Here is a 17659-nt window from a genome sequence, read left to right as displayed (position 1 = left end):
AAATGGATGAAAGACTTATTTTTGGCGTGGCATAGGAAACCATACACAAGTGTTACGGATTTGCTTTGTTGTTTCGTGCGCGTGCTCTACCTTTATTCTTGGGTAATCAAAACTCATACAAATTAAGTTACTAAGAATGACAAAATTAGCATTCAGCTTACTGCCAAAAAACAGTAACTAACTGCAATAGGCTGGCCATTCTGTCAGTCTACCTCCAGCTCTAATTTGGCAATTTTCAAAGTCTTAAGATGCAGTGTTTTAAAAAAGTGGGCACTGTTCTGTGGTGGGGACCCTCAGCTGTGAGACAGATTGCAAATGAAGCAAGCAAAAACAAAAAATAAATATGCAGTGCTCTGGACAAAAAGGGTTGAGAAATCATATCCAAGGCCTCCTCAGCTCCTTGCCAATTACAAGGCTGCCCTTTCCTTGGTGGGGGCTACTGTGGGATCAGTGGCAAGGGACAGTCACTATGCCCATGATGTATTCAGAACTGCTTGTCTCAACTGCTGTGCAGCAGACACAAAAGCAGTGATGGGCCAGAATGAAAAGCAGCAGTCTGACCTGCCTCTAGGACTGTCAGTCGGTGCTCCCACCCCCATTCCCTGGGGGGTACAGTGGGAGAACAGAATTTCACCTTCATGTAGTTAGCAATGCAAAGACAGGCTTACCAGGAATAGCCAGGTTTCTGAGAGCACTCAGTGCAGCGTGCTGCACAGTTACGTTTCCATCCTCCACATGTCTGTCTAGCAGATCCATCAGCTTTTGAACTATGCCATTATCCACCATATGGATGCAGTTTCCGTCTGTGCGAGATGTAACAAGTTACTTGTGAAGAGAAGATTATTACTAAGATTTTTACAATAGCTTCTTATGAAGAGATGGGTTATTTCCTTGCTCCTTTTTAGATTTCATTGTTGAGAATTTGACCACCATCATCTGTGAGAACTGCAGTGCTCATGACAAGCTTACAAGAGTTACAGAAGAAATACTGAATAAGGCAGAAATCCCCTATACCTCTCTAGACATGCAAAATAATATTTTTAAAGTAGGCTTAATGGTTTTGATGACTGTAAAGTTTAAAACTAGTGATGCTGCTGTGTAACTCAACAACAGCTTTACTACAACACAGTTCTTGTTTGTAGCTCTACAGACAGAGCATGATAGAGGGGCACACATAAATTTACATAAGCTATTATAGCATGTTCTTACCATTTCTGGCAAAATTTGCAATAGCCAGTGCTCCTGCAAGCTGTAGCTGATGACTATTGGAAGGAATCCATGAAAGTACTCTTTGGAACACACTGCCTTTTCCTCCTTCAAATAACTTCTGCATGGATTCATCTGGGATAAAAAGCACAGACAGCAAACCAAAGTGTTTGTTAGGGAAACTGTATTTGTGAAGCTCTACTGGTTGCACTACAATTAATCCAGTCCTTCAATGACAGACAAAATCTGATCTGTTAAATGTTTACCTGGTGGGTAGCAGGTCATCCAGGTTACTTAGAAAATCAATAAAGAGTGAAATTTGGCAGCTAAACAGCACTACAAGTATCTGCTGTTGCTTTGCAGAACATAGTGAGAGCCCATACTTACCTCCAAGCAGTAACAGAACCATAAGATCGGAAGCTGTTTTAAGCTCTGCAATATCATCCTCTTTGTCACTGTCCACAGTCTTCTGGACAATCTCAAGTAAGCACTCCACCAAACCTGCTTCAACCAGCTGCAGTTTAATGACATCTGGAAAACAGCATGGATAATAGGAGTCAGAATCAAGATTTTAAATGCATCTATCATACACACATATGTAAGATGGACTGTAAGGAACAGTGATGTCAGTGTTTTCACTGACAACTTGTGTACGTAAAACCGCAAGTTCCTTATTTGAAATTCTTATGGCCAACTTCTATTACTATTTATCTAACGGGCTGTCCCTGGCTCTGGACTGCCTTTAGAGCACAGTCATAAGCTGAAGGTGTATGGAGCTCTTTACATCTAAAAATAAGGATACTTCTCTACAGCAAATTTCTGGCACCTCAGTCATGGCACAGCAGATTCATAAGGACTGTGCTGTGTTCACGCTTTCCAAAGAGAGTGTATCTGCCATTCGTTGAAAGAACTGCAGAAGGAGTGCAGAAAGGGCAAATCCAAAAAGCTGGGTTGGTAGAGAGGTTTCTTGTGGAAACCAATGAAATAAACTCATTTCTTAGTTGTTACTAAAAACAAGGCTTGAGAAGGTAATTTTTTGTTCAGGTGACATAAAATCTGTGAACAATATTTTTTGTCTTGTTTCTAAAATAACGAAGTATTTAACAGATATTTCCCTTGGAATCTCCTTTACATGCCTAAACTCCCTTTCTGTTAAAAGGAAATGGCAGGCTGTCTTATGCTATGTTAGGTCTTTTCATACATGGAAGTGATTCTGGTAGTTTTTTGCATGCTGATTTTGAAAAATAGCCATAAAGCTCTGCAGAAGTGTGCAGAAAAAGTAGATTTCTGTCAGTTATCTACATGAAACAGTACTTCAACAAAAAGGTGTGTAACCCAAGTTAAAATATTTTTAGGCCAGGGGTTTGTAAATACTTTTTCACACAGTTTACAAGCCACACTTGGGAGAGCAAGTGTGTTCTACCTCTGGTGAAGGATGTGTCCGACTCAGTTTCCTGGTGTCACTAGGCTTTTTGCCTCAGTGAAATTCATTGTTCCTCTAAGAGCAGCTGACCTACTCATGAACTTTGTAAATGAAATGCAAAATCTGCAACTGAGATTTTTTTTTTAAATAGGCACTTTTGCACTGAGGGGTTTTAAAAACAGAGAATTCCCGTAGATAGAGAATACTGGTTGCAGATGTTCTGTGATTTGAAATTGAAATAGCTACACCAGCATGCTTAATCAACGAGTAAATTGGAAAAAAACCTTAAAACACCAGCATGCTTAATCAACAAGTAAATTAGGAAAAAAAACCCTTAAAACACCCCAACCACCAAAATCTGCAAATACTTGAAGTGTTTTTCCCTTCTGACCTATTGCTAATTATCTACAATCAAAACACCAAAACAGTACCAGCAAAGTAAACTCATTTAATTATGCCTTGAATCAGCAGTGGAAATCTTTTTCTGACTACCTCTCAACATCTGAGCACCTGAGTTAGGGTCAGCAGCAGTGATTTTCTCAAATCTTATTGCAAATAAAAAACATACTCTTATGAAAAAGTAAGCATTTGAAATGACATATGTCAAATACACAAGAAGTTCAATTTGGGTTAATCTCGAGGATGGAACTATCTTAGAGCAAATTGTAAATTATTACATATTAAACTATATCTTTTGAAAAAATGTGTATTTTTAAAACTGAAAAATGGAATTGATTTTCCATGCCACTTAAAATAAAAGTCAAAATAACTTTTTTAATTGAAGTGAAGGTTTATCCTGAATCATACTTTGTAAATCAGACACACGGCGTGTGTATGCACAACAGAGTAGAACAAAACATAAATCTGAGTTTTCAGTTCTTTCTAACAATCTATTCAATTAAAAAAAAGCTTTAATGCTGAGGTGGTTAAAACAAGGTTAGAGAGCCAACAAATACTGTGATGTCTTCCTTACACAGAAGTGCTTCCCACATCAGTCCAGCTCCACCTGTTAACTCTTTTCTTTATTTCCATTAAAAGCAAATGATACACTGTACAAGCTACCTCCGTCTCATCCTTTGTTTCTCTGGGAGGAACATCCCAGAGCTGTGATCACGGGTGCACATCAATTCCTGCTCTGCCTTAAGCAGTGAGTCAAACTCCCAGGGACTGCTTGGGGCTATGTAAGATACACCACCAAACACTCCAATTAAATTTATATGATCTCTCAATGAACAGTAAGGGCAGACTGTCCAGCCCTTAGCTCTGCAATTGACTTGCCCCTAGCAAAAATAATGTTATAGGAAATGGAACTGCAGTGGCTCTGTGATTCCAGGAAATGATGTCCTGGTGCTCCAATGCTCTCTCTGTTTGCAGGCAAATGTTGTGAAGCTCTCTAAAAAGCAGCTTTTGATACTCCCACTGTGGGCACAGGGCAATAAAAAATAACACAATCATATACAGAGTGAATCAGCAATGGAATTAGCAATGTGCTGGCTCTTGTCATGTGCTCAACAATTAAGACCTATCCACTTTTCATGAAACTGCAATCACAAGGATCAGCTGTGGTGGATTCGGAAAGAGGCAGCCCATTACTCTGTGTGTAGTGCCTGAAAAGGACATTGGTATACTGAAATAAAAAATACACATAAGAGAATGAGTAAAAGAGTAAGAAAAAAAAAATTCTCACCATTTTCTGCCAGGGGGGCCAAAACTTCAAAAATCATCTCTTTTTTATCATGCTCTATTTGCTTCTTGAACAGTTTCACAAGCTCTTCAGCAATATTTGTGTAGGCAAACTGCTCCTTACTTGACTCTGTGAAGCAAAAAGAGAAATTCAGTATAAAGTAAACAAACCACATCAAAAGGTAGAACTACTTTTTCTCTTTGTTACTAGGTTTATTCAGTAAGATGACTAACTGCTCTTCATAGACAAGAGCAATAGACTCATGCTTGTCACAAAATGAAAAGATAAATGTCTAACACTTTGAATGTGCTGACCTGAATTAGTTATGGTTAAGGCTGTTAAAAACATATATGATTCAAAGCTGTTGTGTCTGGCTTTGCCCAACAAAATGTAAGGTAGCTATAGAAACAGTAATAGTACAACAATAATTAGTTCTTGGTTTCCCTCATCTTAACAGAAAGAGGAGCAAGTTATATACTGCATTTTCTATGGGAGAGATGAAGATTTGCACAAATGCTTTAATATCTAAATGGTTTCACGATGGTGACATTTCTTTTGAAATCTGTGTGTGGCTGTTGCTGGGCCATCTCATACTGCACAGATACAGCATAAAGCAGTTTTACAGATGGGCGAGATTCCTACCAGATTAGCCAGCAGATCTTCAAATGTAAATTCAACAAAAGCATCTCTTATTCCATTGCCCGTATCATATTCCTCCTCACTGGCAGTATTACAAGGGATGCAGGTGGTAGGGCTGGTGTTCTGCATTCTCCAGTTGCCACCTCCTGAGGGCCATCTGTAGTTAGAGAACCTTCCAGCACCTTTGCTATTGCTTTGACGGATGCTTAGGGATTTACTTTACTGTAGAACTGCCCCCAAGGACTTGGGAAAAGCATGAACTGCAGTCCTAGACACTTTTGTGCACATCTCATTATTATTTTCTCTCACTATGCATGGTTGCATAGTATATTCTATGTGGATTTTTGATCTTTCCAGTATTTTAGCAGATCCATCACTGGTTTGTGCCCTGCTTTGAAACAGAATTAGAGTCATATAATGCTTTTCAAGGGATCTGTGCAATGCTGTTGTCTCATAAGTGATGAAAAATAACAACCTCACAAAAAAAAATCCCTGAAGTTACAAGGCAAAAATAAAATAATACAGTTACAATGTGATTGACTATTGCTTAAGGGAGAATAAAGTATCACAAAGTAAATAAATTTTGTGGCAGTGTATATGAACTGGAAGGGAAGCAGCTGCTGTAAAGTTTCTTTCCCGTGGTTCTCATTACTCAACAAGACAGAGCTGGATCTTTCCAAAAAGGGAAATGAAATTCTCAATGAGTTCTCTCTTTATTATATCTAGTATCATTATGGTTTTGATTGCATTTGAGCACTACAACTTTCAGTGTATGACTCTTATACTTTCTGCTGTGCAGACACAGTACATACTGCCCATCTTGAAGACCTCTGATTTGTTAATTTCTTTAGTGCTACCTTGAGGCTTTTCCTGACTTGTTAAGAATTGCCTGCTGGAAATAAATGTATTATGTGTATGATCAGACTAAACTAGGTAACATGATATTTTCTCTGGCCTTGAAATCTGTGAACTCAGGCCACCAAATACTACAAACTCAGAGATATATTTTTTGTATTTTGAACTGCTGAATGTTCTTAGATGATATTGTAAGTGCTATGCATTATTTACTCCAGTGCAAAAAACACCCCAACTCATAAAACTAGAATGTCACCAAATAGGTTAGCAAAAGAACAACAATATAAACCACAGATGTTAATAAAACACAGGCCTTAACAACCCATTGATTTACACATGGTTGAATTCCAGTGAAAACTGGAAAACATCAGATCAAAGCAGGGCCACAGAGTTCAATTTAAATGAAGTTGTAACTAAAATTAAGATTTATTCATGATTTATACATGGAGGTATTTAGACTAGAATATGTTAAAATTCAGCACCTAAAATAATACTGTATATGCAGATTAACAAACTGTGCCTATCTCAGTTTCATTCAGAGATTTTCATGAGCCCACTTTAATTTTGCTAAAACTTTGTGGAGCTACACCAGGATACAATATATTATCAATAAAAAATTCACATTAAGTAGCAATTCTATGGAAATACTGTTAAGATGATTTAAAATGTGCTTAGTTGCACTGAAGCACATTAACATAAAACATAAGGTTGAATTAAGTACCCAAATAAATTTCAGTTACTGAAGGGGGGGAAAAAAAGAGACAACTATATATTCTAGAGAAAATAAGCAAAAATTTCTTGTCTATTACTGTTGAATGTACCAAAAAGACTTGAATGAGCTTTTGTTAGTCTTTAACTAAGACTTAAACATTATAAAAACTAGATGTAAATTTGAGATTAGTATCATGGACTTACCGAGTTCTGCTAAATTGCCAAATGCAACAAGGCACATTTCTGTCAGAGCTGCATTTTGGCAATGAATACCCAACAATTTCACTAACGTAGGAATAACACCCATATTGATAAGCTGTGACTGCAAGGTATCTACATAAAAAGAGAGTACAACAGTGAGTTAGCATTTCTCTTCATAGTACTGTTCTTTTTTAACCAAAAAAGCATTTTTCATACTAAGCAACTACTAGGCAAAGCAGCATTAAATTGTCTGTCTCCTCTACTCTTCAGACTAGGATTTGGTCCAGATTTGAGATATGAACTCACAATTCTCCTTGTCCCTGGCAATGGAATGTATTCCCAGAAATATTCCTTCCTGATCTGGTCATAGGGTATAGTGAATTATGCAGCTACTGTCAATTTTGTGGTTATCAGGTTCCTAATAAATGTCAAGTTTTATTCTGGACTCACTGAGACTAGCTGACTGAAATTGACCTGAACTAGGTCAGTGAAACAATGATTTATCTGAGAGCTTTTTCTATATACTGTTTTTTAAATTAAAGATCAAAACCGGGAAATTAAAATTAGAATGAATATAAACTGGCACTGAAATAAACATGAGAAGTTTTATAAACACAGGAAGTCACAATGTAGATTATGAAGAGCTTGAGAAAAAAGAAGGTTTAATAAAGACAAAAAATGGAAGGTTTAAGAAAAGTCCTTAGAAGCCATTCTGATAATTTCTTGCACAGGATGAAAGTTTATAGTATTTACAAGTAAGAAAAGTATTGCTCCTAGGTGTCTGCAAATAGAAAGGTGCTTTGATGGTTAAGTAGAAACATGATTGGTTTAAAAGATTATTTATAACAGTATTTCCTCTTACACGTTTTACCTATAACACAGCAAAGAAGAAAAACATTGTTTCACAGTTGAACAGAATGAAGCAGACATAAACACAGCAGATGTTATTTAGTAATTTTCCTAAGCATCTTTTTTTCCTTTGTTTCTAAAGCACTTCAACTATGTTTAAACGTTACAGACTCAAAAGACAAGGATCCAAAGCTCAGTGAAGTCAAGAGAATTGTATTACTTCATTTAGCTTTTGGTCAAGCCCTACTGGGGAATTATGGAGAGAGGTTTCTGTTTTTTTCGTTTGCTTATTTGTTTTTTTTTTTAGTGTGGTTTTCTTGTTAAGGAATTCATTCTAGGCAACTGAAATCAGTTGGAGTTCTTGTATCTGTGGCATCAGAGCCATAAAAAATTGCAGATTTTTACAGGGAGATAAAACCATATGACATCTGAAGTTTAGCAAATTTAGAATCATCTCATGGTCTCAAAAAATTCTTTGCCCTCAAAATTCTGCCAAGTGTGTTTGAAATTTTCATATAATGAAAATTATGATATGATTCCAGAATGTTTAGCTCATTGGTACTTTGATACTAATTATGAATTTGTTATACCAAGTATTAAATGGCATAGTTACTACAGGTTATTGGGGATGAGCAGGAATCCTTATGGCTTGACATCTTTAATAGAACTGTATTACTTACCAGTAACTGAATTTCCTTTTTTGGGGGGAGGGATTAACTCTTCCACAGATTCATGGTCTTTAGTGAAATTTATGAGAACACCATGTCAGACACCAAAGAGTTGTTGAAGTTGTCAAATTTCAGGTAAGTACAAATTGTACTAGCGCATGCATTGAATGCCATTTTACCTCTGGCAGATGTGTCAGTCACTACTACACTCTCCTACTTCATTCCAAACTGACTGGAAAAATCTGTCTTTCAATAGGAAAACTGGGGAGAGAGGGAGATGGAATGGTTCTACAGAAAAAAAAATTCTGGGAATAGGAGAACTCAAGTTACTGGTAAATAATCTGGTTTTGTCCTCGGTTTGTGATTGTCCCATGCAAACATTTAAAAATTTGCAAGGAAAACTGGTCATTGTGGAGAGTGGGAGAAAAAAGACACAAATGCCATAGAAAATCATTTGGAAAGAAATTGCTTTGTTACTAGACTATACATTTAGCCATTCTAAAAATTGCTTTATCCAACTGTAATGGATAAAGAGACAATCTCTATGGACTTCATTCCAACATCAAAAGCATAAACTCTCCATTTTGAGCAGATTTTTTTTTTCCTGCTGTCTCTTTTTTAATAAAAAACATATAAAAAGCATGGAGGGAAACCACATAATCTTTGAAAGGAAATAAGAATCTTAAGAGCCAGATAGAAAGATATATGGTTGAGAGCACAGAGTGCACTAACTAAAGGACCTCTAGAATTTCCAAAATTAAAAAGAATGAAAAAAAAGCCATATACTAAGAAATAAGAATTGTACTGGGTCAAAAGTCAGGCATTATACCAGACTCCATACCAGTCTGATTTTCCCAGAGTAGAAGGATGGCACCTGAGTACAGGAAATATCTACAGTAGTAAGAATGGCATTACAAGAATTGACAATAAGGTAAACATTGCTTTAACAGCAGTAAGTGCTAATTTAAAATTTGTATATTTTCTCTTTTGACAAAGACAGGGCAACCCTGCGAGTCACAAAGCTGCACAGGAAGCAAGACCTTTGAAAATAAAAGGCTGCCAGCAGCTATTTGCCATGTTAAGCCTGGGCTTACCATACAAATTCTGGACCTGACATTTACATCTGTCATCATCACCAACAGCAGGCTCTTTCTCTAGCAAAGTCTACTAAGCATTTTAAGAGAAAAGTATCGGGCATCTCACTGGTATGGAGACAATTTTTAGTTCTGATAAATGAAAAATACCTAAGTGGTTCAGTCTTAGCTGGAGGGACTGCCAGCAATTAGTTCTCTCACTGCCCTAGGAAAACCTCATACTGGGTAACTTAGACTAACTGCATGTCTTGGCCTTTCACTGCAGGAAGTGTTAATGCCCTACTAGAGCAGGAGACAATTTTGGGGAAACATGCATCCATCCTATGATCAGTTGCCTGACACAGGACTAAAGCGAGCCGTGCCACCTGGCAACGCTGTGTTTCAGGATGAAACAGCACTTCTATCACTTCCTAAGCAGAACTTTATGCACAGCGAGCAGGAAGCATGAAGAACTGAATGCCTCTTCTGAATTTATGACTTAAAACCACAATTTACACTGCTATCACAAGTTGCACTATGCCTGTGTGTTCTTTTAGGGTGAAAAGCACTGACAGTGATGCTGTACAGATGCATATACAGGTAGATAAAAGGCAATCAATACATGCGCCAGCACAAAGAATTACCTACCTAAAACTTGAATTTCAATGGCTCCATGTCCTTCGGTGACACACATGGAAACTCCAAAGAGTAAGATCTGAGGAGAATATCCCAAATTGAGAACTTTATTGGGGGCATTTTAGTTAAAAATGCTGATTTAGGCTAATTCGTGATTTTGAAAAGAATTTTAGAAAACAACTCATCATTTGTGTCCCATCAATTACTGCGATTATAATGCTGAAGTAGTTTTGTAAAAATTGATGGCATATTTTTATACCCTAGAGAAACCTGCTTGCAATCCCCACAGCTATGTTAAATCATGACAGAACATAAAAGTGATTGTATTGATTATCTCACTATAGGAAGGAACATACTTTTTATCATACGTTAGGTTACTTTGGAATTAAGTGTTTTGAGGTCTCAAAAGCATGCTAGGCATCTCTAGCTGTGATGTAAATGAAGCAAAACCCATGACAAGCATGAAAATTAGCAAAGGTAAGTCTTATGAGGAAGCACTACTTAAATATTGCTGTCAGATCATAATAATGGTGCCATAAATCTCCCTTTCATTTCTTTTATATTTACATAGCTTCTGCAGATGGTCAACAGTGCACATCAGACCCCAACATTCATTCCAGTTGCTAAGAGTTTTGTGAGAATAAGAGAGGCTCAGCAGTCGTATGAGATAACATCAGGATGTCACATTTTACAAAAGTGCTGAAGGAAAGACAATCTTGACAGACTGAAGCTTGCTATGAAATGAAATGAGGCAGCAGTGTATAAACATAATTATTTTTATCAACATATATACACTTATATATATAAATGTATGTATACTTTCACATGCGTACTGTATCCAGTTAACTTCTGATCTCTGATTTGACTATCTAATAAGCCAATTGGCCTAGTTTTTCCATAATTTCTGCATTTCTTTAAAAAGCATTCATGGTCTGTTTTAGAGATCTCAAGAGACAATTCGTTACCTTATGGACTGATCCCATTAACTTGCAAATAGTATTGGCTCACACGATTATGGGATCTGCAGAATAAACACTCATATTTCTAACTCTTTTATGAGTTTGCATATGATTGTTAGGTTTATTAGATTAGTTATTAGTTTTCCCCTCTTTATCCAAGCCTGCTTTGCTTCTTGCTCTCAAGCAGATTAATGGCTGCACAGAAGCTAGTAACTAAAAGCAGGGATGACTTATTTGTGTCTGATTGAATTTGGGTAATAAAATACAGTTATGACAAGAGGGTTGAGATAACCTGGGCTGAAGGCAAAGGGATGTTTTCTATCAGAAAAAAAACCCCTCTCATTTCTAGCAGTGCAATTAAATATCAACACTTTTTTTTTTAAGCTTGAAAGATCTGCAAGAAATGCCGAGGTTTGAGTTTGTTGTCTTAACAATTGTAGTTACTAATGAAATGATAAGATACCAAGGAAGCAAAGAAAGAGAAACAGTAAGCAAAAATAATTCCTGAACACAAGCAGATGACACAAGAACCTTATAAAAGGAAGCCTATTTTTAAAGCTTAGACAATACTGTTATATGATTTGAGTTACAATTGCAAGATGAGTGTCCAGAATCAGGATGAGATACAAGAATGCTCCATTAATGTGCTCTGTTTAGGAAAAGGAAGTCTTACTTGTAGCTGCTCCTTAGTTGCCTTTTTTGTAAAACTCATGTATGATAAATCCCTTCAAATACTCAAGACCAAGTCTTTCATGTTAAAAAAAATATAAGGCAATCAATAGTTACTAATAATGAAGTAGTAGGTATTGGAAAAAGAGGGCAATTAGCTGACTGATAATGACAAACTGGAATCAAATATAACATTTTGCTCATAAAATGCTGATGATTAGAAAATATTAGGGTGTTCACAGATAATTAGATGCAACTAAGAACCAGCTGTGCTGTAATGGTTCTTATCTGGATAGCTGGTACAAATTAAGAGTGCAAGTGATTAAGAGCAGTTAAAGAAATCTTCCAAGCCCCAACCTGTAACTTTTTAACACAGCATGCCAAGCTGGAAAAGATTATAGAAACATGAAAAGAGAATGCAGAAGTGCTGTTTCAAAGACTGAAACACTTCCTTCTTGCCTAATATTTTTTATTTTTGTCCAATTGGTTTCCATAACTACGGACAAAGAAATCTGTGACTCTAGGCTGCAATTCCATACTGCTCATCCCTCAGCAAAACCAATGCAGTGTTTTATCTTCTTTGTAAGTAGCTGGGATCAAACCTTTGCAAGTAAATTCCAAAAATGGTATTCACTAAGCTTTGAGCACAATTAACTGTCAGGGTAATCTCAGTTTTGATGTTTAACAGGTCAGCAAAGAACTGCATTTAGTTGGAATATTATTCACTTGCTGCTGCAATGCATGGAAGTTAGTGGGTGTCTTGGGCTCCTATCCTGAAAATTTTCGATGGCCCAAAGGTGATATTTTTAGATCAGCTCACAATTATGGTCCAGTTGTACTCATGACTCTTCAAACTGGCAAGACAGGTCAACTACCTGTTTCTCCATTTACATGCTACAGTTATGGTCACTGAATTTTCTTCTAAAAATTTAGTCCTCTAAATCATCCTTTTTTTAAAATATTGATTTTACACATTATTAGGGGTTTGATTCAATCATTGCCCCAGTCAGTGATCAAATTCACAATGGAACTAGAGGACACAAATCTTACACAGCCTACCCATGAATGCTGGGCCAAACATGAGCTCGGTTCCTACAAAAGGGACCCTTCCTCATGAAGACAACCAAGTCTGTGGGGTAAGGTGGAGGTTTGGTAAACCCCCAGCACTCCTCCCTGATGTGATGGTAGAACATGGGGCTGGTGAGCACCTTGATCCAAGGGCTTGGAATACTCCTGCATTTCTCACTTCTGACACTGCTTCAGTGGCTGCTGTGAATAGTGTGTGTGAGATGAAAGATGTCCTTTAGCAGAGGGGAGAGCAGCTAGTGAATCCTCCTGGCTGTCATTGAACCACACAACTGCTTTATTGATTGCATCAGAATAAGCTATCTTACTAGATGGAATGAGTCATTTATTCAATGTTCCTAACAGTTAAGCTGTTCAGAAGCTGCTTGTTTGGGAGATTTATCTCATAATTAGTTTTCCTAGAGAAGATCTGCTGAGAGCTTAGTCACTGAAGCAAAACTGATAAAAGTATCTCTACACATCACTTTTGGATTTGTCTGTCTTGAGCTACCAAGTATACTGTATGCTTGTTAGTCTTAATTAATACAGAGCATTCTGGTAGCTTAGAGGTGCGAATATCTATTTTCTCCAAATATTGTAACAAAGAAAATACTGACTTAACACTATGAAATGTAATAAATGTGATACTCATGCAAAGTGGTCAAGCAAAACAGTTCCTGGAAACTATAAGAAATGAAGGAACTAGAAAGTTGATATTTGGAGAAGATGGAAGAAATACTGTAAACAAGAATTTTTTGATAATAGAAAGAAAAGAGGACGAAAAAAACCCAGGGTAAGAACGAGCGAAAGAGATGAGACACATACAACAGTTATATTTGGAGCTAGATGAGTAACACAAAGAGCTGAGATCTCCAGAGAGATAGCACAGAAAACACACATGGAAACGATGCTAGAAGAGATGATAAAGCAGATTAAAATGTATACAATAAAACCTATGGACCATCCTGAGAAGTAGAAAAGTTTTTGGGAGATAGCATTGGAAAGTGAGTTACAGCAAGTGCTGTCTTTCAGGAAATGGTGAGTAACTAATAAAGAAGATATTTCTTCCTAAGATGAGACCTGCAATTCAGGAAATGGGCATGACTGAAGACAATGTAATTACTAACTGTATTTGTAATCTGTGCCATTTCAAGTCAGGAGAAGAGCCTCTCTGTAGCCTTCCTAATGTATTCCAATTTTCTTCATATTTTGAAAACTTGAAAATGTGTGAATACTGTAAATATATTTTGGCACATTAAAACACTTGTGTGCAGAAGCAAGCTAGGTACTATTTTGTACAACTAATGTAGAATGCTTACTCTCAGTGGTCAAGGGTTTCTTATTTAATATACTCTCATGGTTTTGTCCCAGTCTCTAAACATCTCCAATTAATGAGATAATGAACATAAACTTATAACTTGTAGACACAGAACAGCATTGAACATACCTATAAATGATTCCCCATTTATTTAAGAACAATGTAACATATGGTTTTATATACATTTCACAGGGAGAAAAATTATTTACTGTTTGGCATACATACCCTTAAATAATTAACAACACTGCATGTCTGCACCAAATTAGTCTTATGATGTTATTTGATACTAATGAGAAAGAGAGGGCTTAATGTAACCTTCTTATTAACTTCTGTAAATCTTTATATCTTTATGCTTTGCTTTTAGACAAGTAAGTTCCAGATATTGATCTTAAAACTTTACACAATCTATGTTATATGGAATTGTATCAGGAATATATCTAGTATTTTTGGGAACATAATTTTACTGAACCAGAAAATTGTACATGTGAATTGAGGTCCCTGATCTCTTCAGAATAACTTAGTGTTAAGCATCCACAATGTAAACCTACAGATGATTTTAACTTTTTTATCTTTTTTTTTTGTTGGGGTTGTTCTCCTGGTAGACATAAAGCAAATTTTCGGTGTTGTTTACCATTCTCATTGCTATAGTTCATCAGCATGCCACAAAAGACAGTCAAGAGCTTCTCACTGGCTGGATCTGTTTTACTGCACAGTGACCTTAAATGGTCTACTACAATATGTGCACCACCTGCATGGTCAACTGCGTTCCTGCCCTCATCTGTAAAACAAAGAGTTACGTTAAAAAAAAAATGAAACCAAACCCCACCGTCGAATCCCGAACGTAACAGTATCATACAAAATGAAGCTTTTAAACAGTGAAGTCATTTCACCAGTGTTGTCAAATTCATCTAGAAAGATGAAGCCCAACTTTTAGTGCAACAGAGCTAGGAAAGTGAAAACACCTACAACAAAAATGATTAACCACCTGGCACTAATACCTTTGTAAAGAAGTTCAGTGATTGAGACAGAGCTGCTGGAGCTGATAAATAACATTCTGAAGATGCACTGAGTTTTGCCAGAGGGAGGTTCTGAGCACTTGCCATAGCTTAGTCCACATACAGATAAATTACTCTTTCTGTTTTGCAGATCAAGAAATTGAAATACAGAAAATAAATTGCTTGGATTATTTAAAAACAGAAAGGAGAATAAAATGGACAAAGCAGACGGAGGTGCTAGTTCCCAGTGGCATCTGTTCATGCACTCTCTCTGCCACACAGCATGTTCTTTGTACTTCTATAGCTGAAAATTAGTAACACTATTAGATACTTTTTGTATGGCTAAAAGAAAAATTTACTCTTCAGCTATAAAAGACTACAACATTCTGAAGGGTTGTAAATAACATACCATAATCTTTGTATGGAACTCTTCCTATGTAACAAATCAAATTTGATGCAACAGTGTAGGAATAAAGGAAAAATAGGCCTTCTATTACAGTAATCATCAATACTGCTTCCTTTCCCAGCAGTAAGCAATAAGCAATAGACAACAGTCAATAGACTGAATTCCAGGGCTTCCAAAAGAAGAGATTTCCATGTGATCTACCACTGGAATCAGCTGGGAAATCTGGACTAAAACCTTCAGGGGAAGGAGGAGGGAATCACTAAAGTTTTGAATATAACAAAAAACCCCAACCATCTCAATTTCTTCATGGCCCCAAAGTAGATCTCCTCTTTTCCTTGTTATTCACCACTCTACCATCCCTCCTCTCTCTCCCCATCATATGTGCAGGTCAAGCTACCAAGTTTTCATCATTCTGCAGTGTATTCAGCATGAAACCCAAGGCTGTACACATTTACAATATGATCTTCCACTGTAAAATGTTCCTGAGCTCAGCAAAAAGAAGCTTCTACATCTTCCAATTCTTGTTAATACTATTAGCAAACTATATATACCCCTTATACTGTATATAAAAAACAGGTTTCCAAATATTGCATATAGGGACTTCAGAAAATCTGCCAAATGGAGCTGAAGGAAGGGTAATTCTTGGCAGGTCCTAAAAAAGTAGTAAGAGTTTTACAGCATAAATTCACTGCCATGACCGTTTCCACTTTGGATAGGATCAGGGTTTCAGAAAAGTGTGTTTTGCTGAAGGCATGTCTATTTAATTTTGAAAAAGGAAGAACTGGAATCTATTAAACAATTAAAGTCAAGGTAGGACTCTGTGTCAAGGAACAACTATGAAAAAAAGGACAAACAGAAAAGAAATTTTTCAGATCCTTGATGTCATAACGAACATAGCTCTAATGCTGAAACAAATGGAAGTCCTACATCAAAATACAGTGAAGCAATATATTCAGGTGTTCAGACTCAGTGCTTACATCTACCAAATTAGAATAGAATAAAATGTATTTTGAGTTGGAATATTCAAGCATTCTATTTTATGTATCATCTTCTGGTATTTTTTACTAGGAAATCTATGCAAATACATGATTTTGTATTTAACTCATCTGTTCTGTGAGTAAAAACAGGTGTGAAAAATGAATCACTGATTCTGGATCAGATGGACTGACTGTGGTCCTCAAATTACTATAATGCAACTTAAATAAACAAACAAAGATGATAGTGTCAGATAAGAATCACATGTCAAGCTCAACCCTGTGTCCTGATGTTGATGAAATTAATGTAAAATATGTAAGAAAAGTATAATAGAAAGGTAGAGTTAGGTAAGTGTTTGGAAGCAAGTGTTAAAACACCAAGAAAAATAGTTACAAGCTAAGTTCCTTACCTGCACAGAATTTGGCAGAGCTCTACTGAAAATTACTGTGTGATAATATTATCTCTCGTTTGTTAAAAACTGCTGTACAGTCTCTCACTTCAAATACATGACAAAACTCTTACCCACACAAGGTTTTTGTTAGGTAAACAAGGTAAACAGATAACCAGATTCTGCTGTACAGACAGAGAAAGTGAAGCAGGAAGATTCAGAAACAAATCTCAGTCCAAGAACTGTCTGTCTTTATGGTATACTCAACTGTTAGGTACAAATGAACCTCAGAAGGTGGCAGGCTGTAAGAGCCAGCCTTTGAAAGGACTACATATGCTGGTAGACTTGTAAAGGAGATGCTGTAACTGAGTTTGGTGCGCTTCCTATTTCCTGTGCTTTCCCTCTTCCCTTTGTGGCTGCTTCTCTGCCCCAGGCAGCTGGGTGAAGAACAGACCTGGGTGAGTGCTATAATTAGGATCTCCTGGTGCTGCCTTCTTTGCCCAAGACGATTATCTCAGCTCATTAGGGCAGGGCCACAAAGAATCCTGTGCCAGATGTAGGAGGAAAACCCTGAAGGTCCTGCCTACCCACTGCCAGCACTGCTGTGACACTCTGCTGCATCCCCAAGCCGAAGGCGTACTCCTGACTGAGAATGCTTCGTGTGCGTTTCACCAACTCGGTTCTCTCTACTCCTCTGTCGCTAAGGAACAGATTTTGCACACAGGAATACTCATCAAACTCCAAATCATTTACAGTCAAAACAAGCCCACAGCATGTTGCTGTGTCTTGTTCTCAGTCCAACTATTACCTTGCAGTTCAGCAGCTCTATGAACTCCCACACTTAACGTGCTTCCAAGCCTCCCAGAAGCTGTGTTGATTTTTTTTCCTGTGACCTTTTTAAATAAACATTTGCCATTCCTAAGAGAACAGTGGTTGAAC

The 17659-nt window shown here is 37.0% G+C and overlaps 1 protein-coding gene and 1 long non-coding RNA gene across 6 annotated transcripts in view; one reads left to right on the top strand and one right to left on the bottom strand.

Annotated features, from left to right (window-relative positions):
* Nucleotides 1-17647, top strand: part of LOC107202921 — a 28142-nt gene extending 10495 nt beyond the window's left edge. Inside the window, exons 3-4 of the long non-coding RNA XR_001520916.2 lie at nt 8279-8568; nt 9233-17647. This is a non-coding gene — a long non-coding RNA (uncharacterized LOC107202921). The remainder of the gene's footprint in view (nt 1-8278; nt 8569-9232) is intronic.
* The window catches only part of RAP1GDS1 (Rap1 GTPase-GDP dissociation stimulator 1), an 89912-nt gene that overhangs the window by 11162 nt on the left and 61091 nt on the right, over nt 1-17659 (bottom strand). For 4 of the 5 annotated variants that reach the window (XM_015623969.3, XM_015623970.3, XM_015623972.1 and 1 more), the window contains 6 exons: nt 14588-14734; nt 6723-6851; nt 4317-4442; nt 1594-1737; nt 1210-1341; nt 669-803 (listed from right to left, as the gene is read on the bottom strand). In XM_015623969.3, coding sequence (XP_015479455.1) covers nt 669-803; nt 1210-1341; nt 1594-1737; nt 4317-4442; nt 6723-6851; nt 14588-14734 — 813 coding nt within the window. The remainder of the gene's footprint in view (nt 1-668; nt 804-1209; nt 1342-1593; nt 1738-4316; nt 4443-6722; nt 6852-14587; nt 14735-17659) is intronic. The other variant, XM_015623971.3, reaches the window with a different exon arrangement.

This window comes from Parus major, chromosome 4, assembly GCF_001522545.3.
Source record: "Parus major isolate Abel chromosome 4, Parus_major1.1, whole genome shotgun sequence".
Classification (NCBI taxonomy): Eukaryota; Metazoa; Chordata; class Aves; order Passeriformes; family Paridae; genus Parus; species Parus major.
This window is presented reverse-complemented; position numbering and strand designations above follow the sequence as displayed.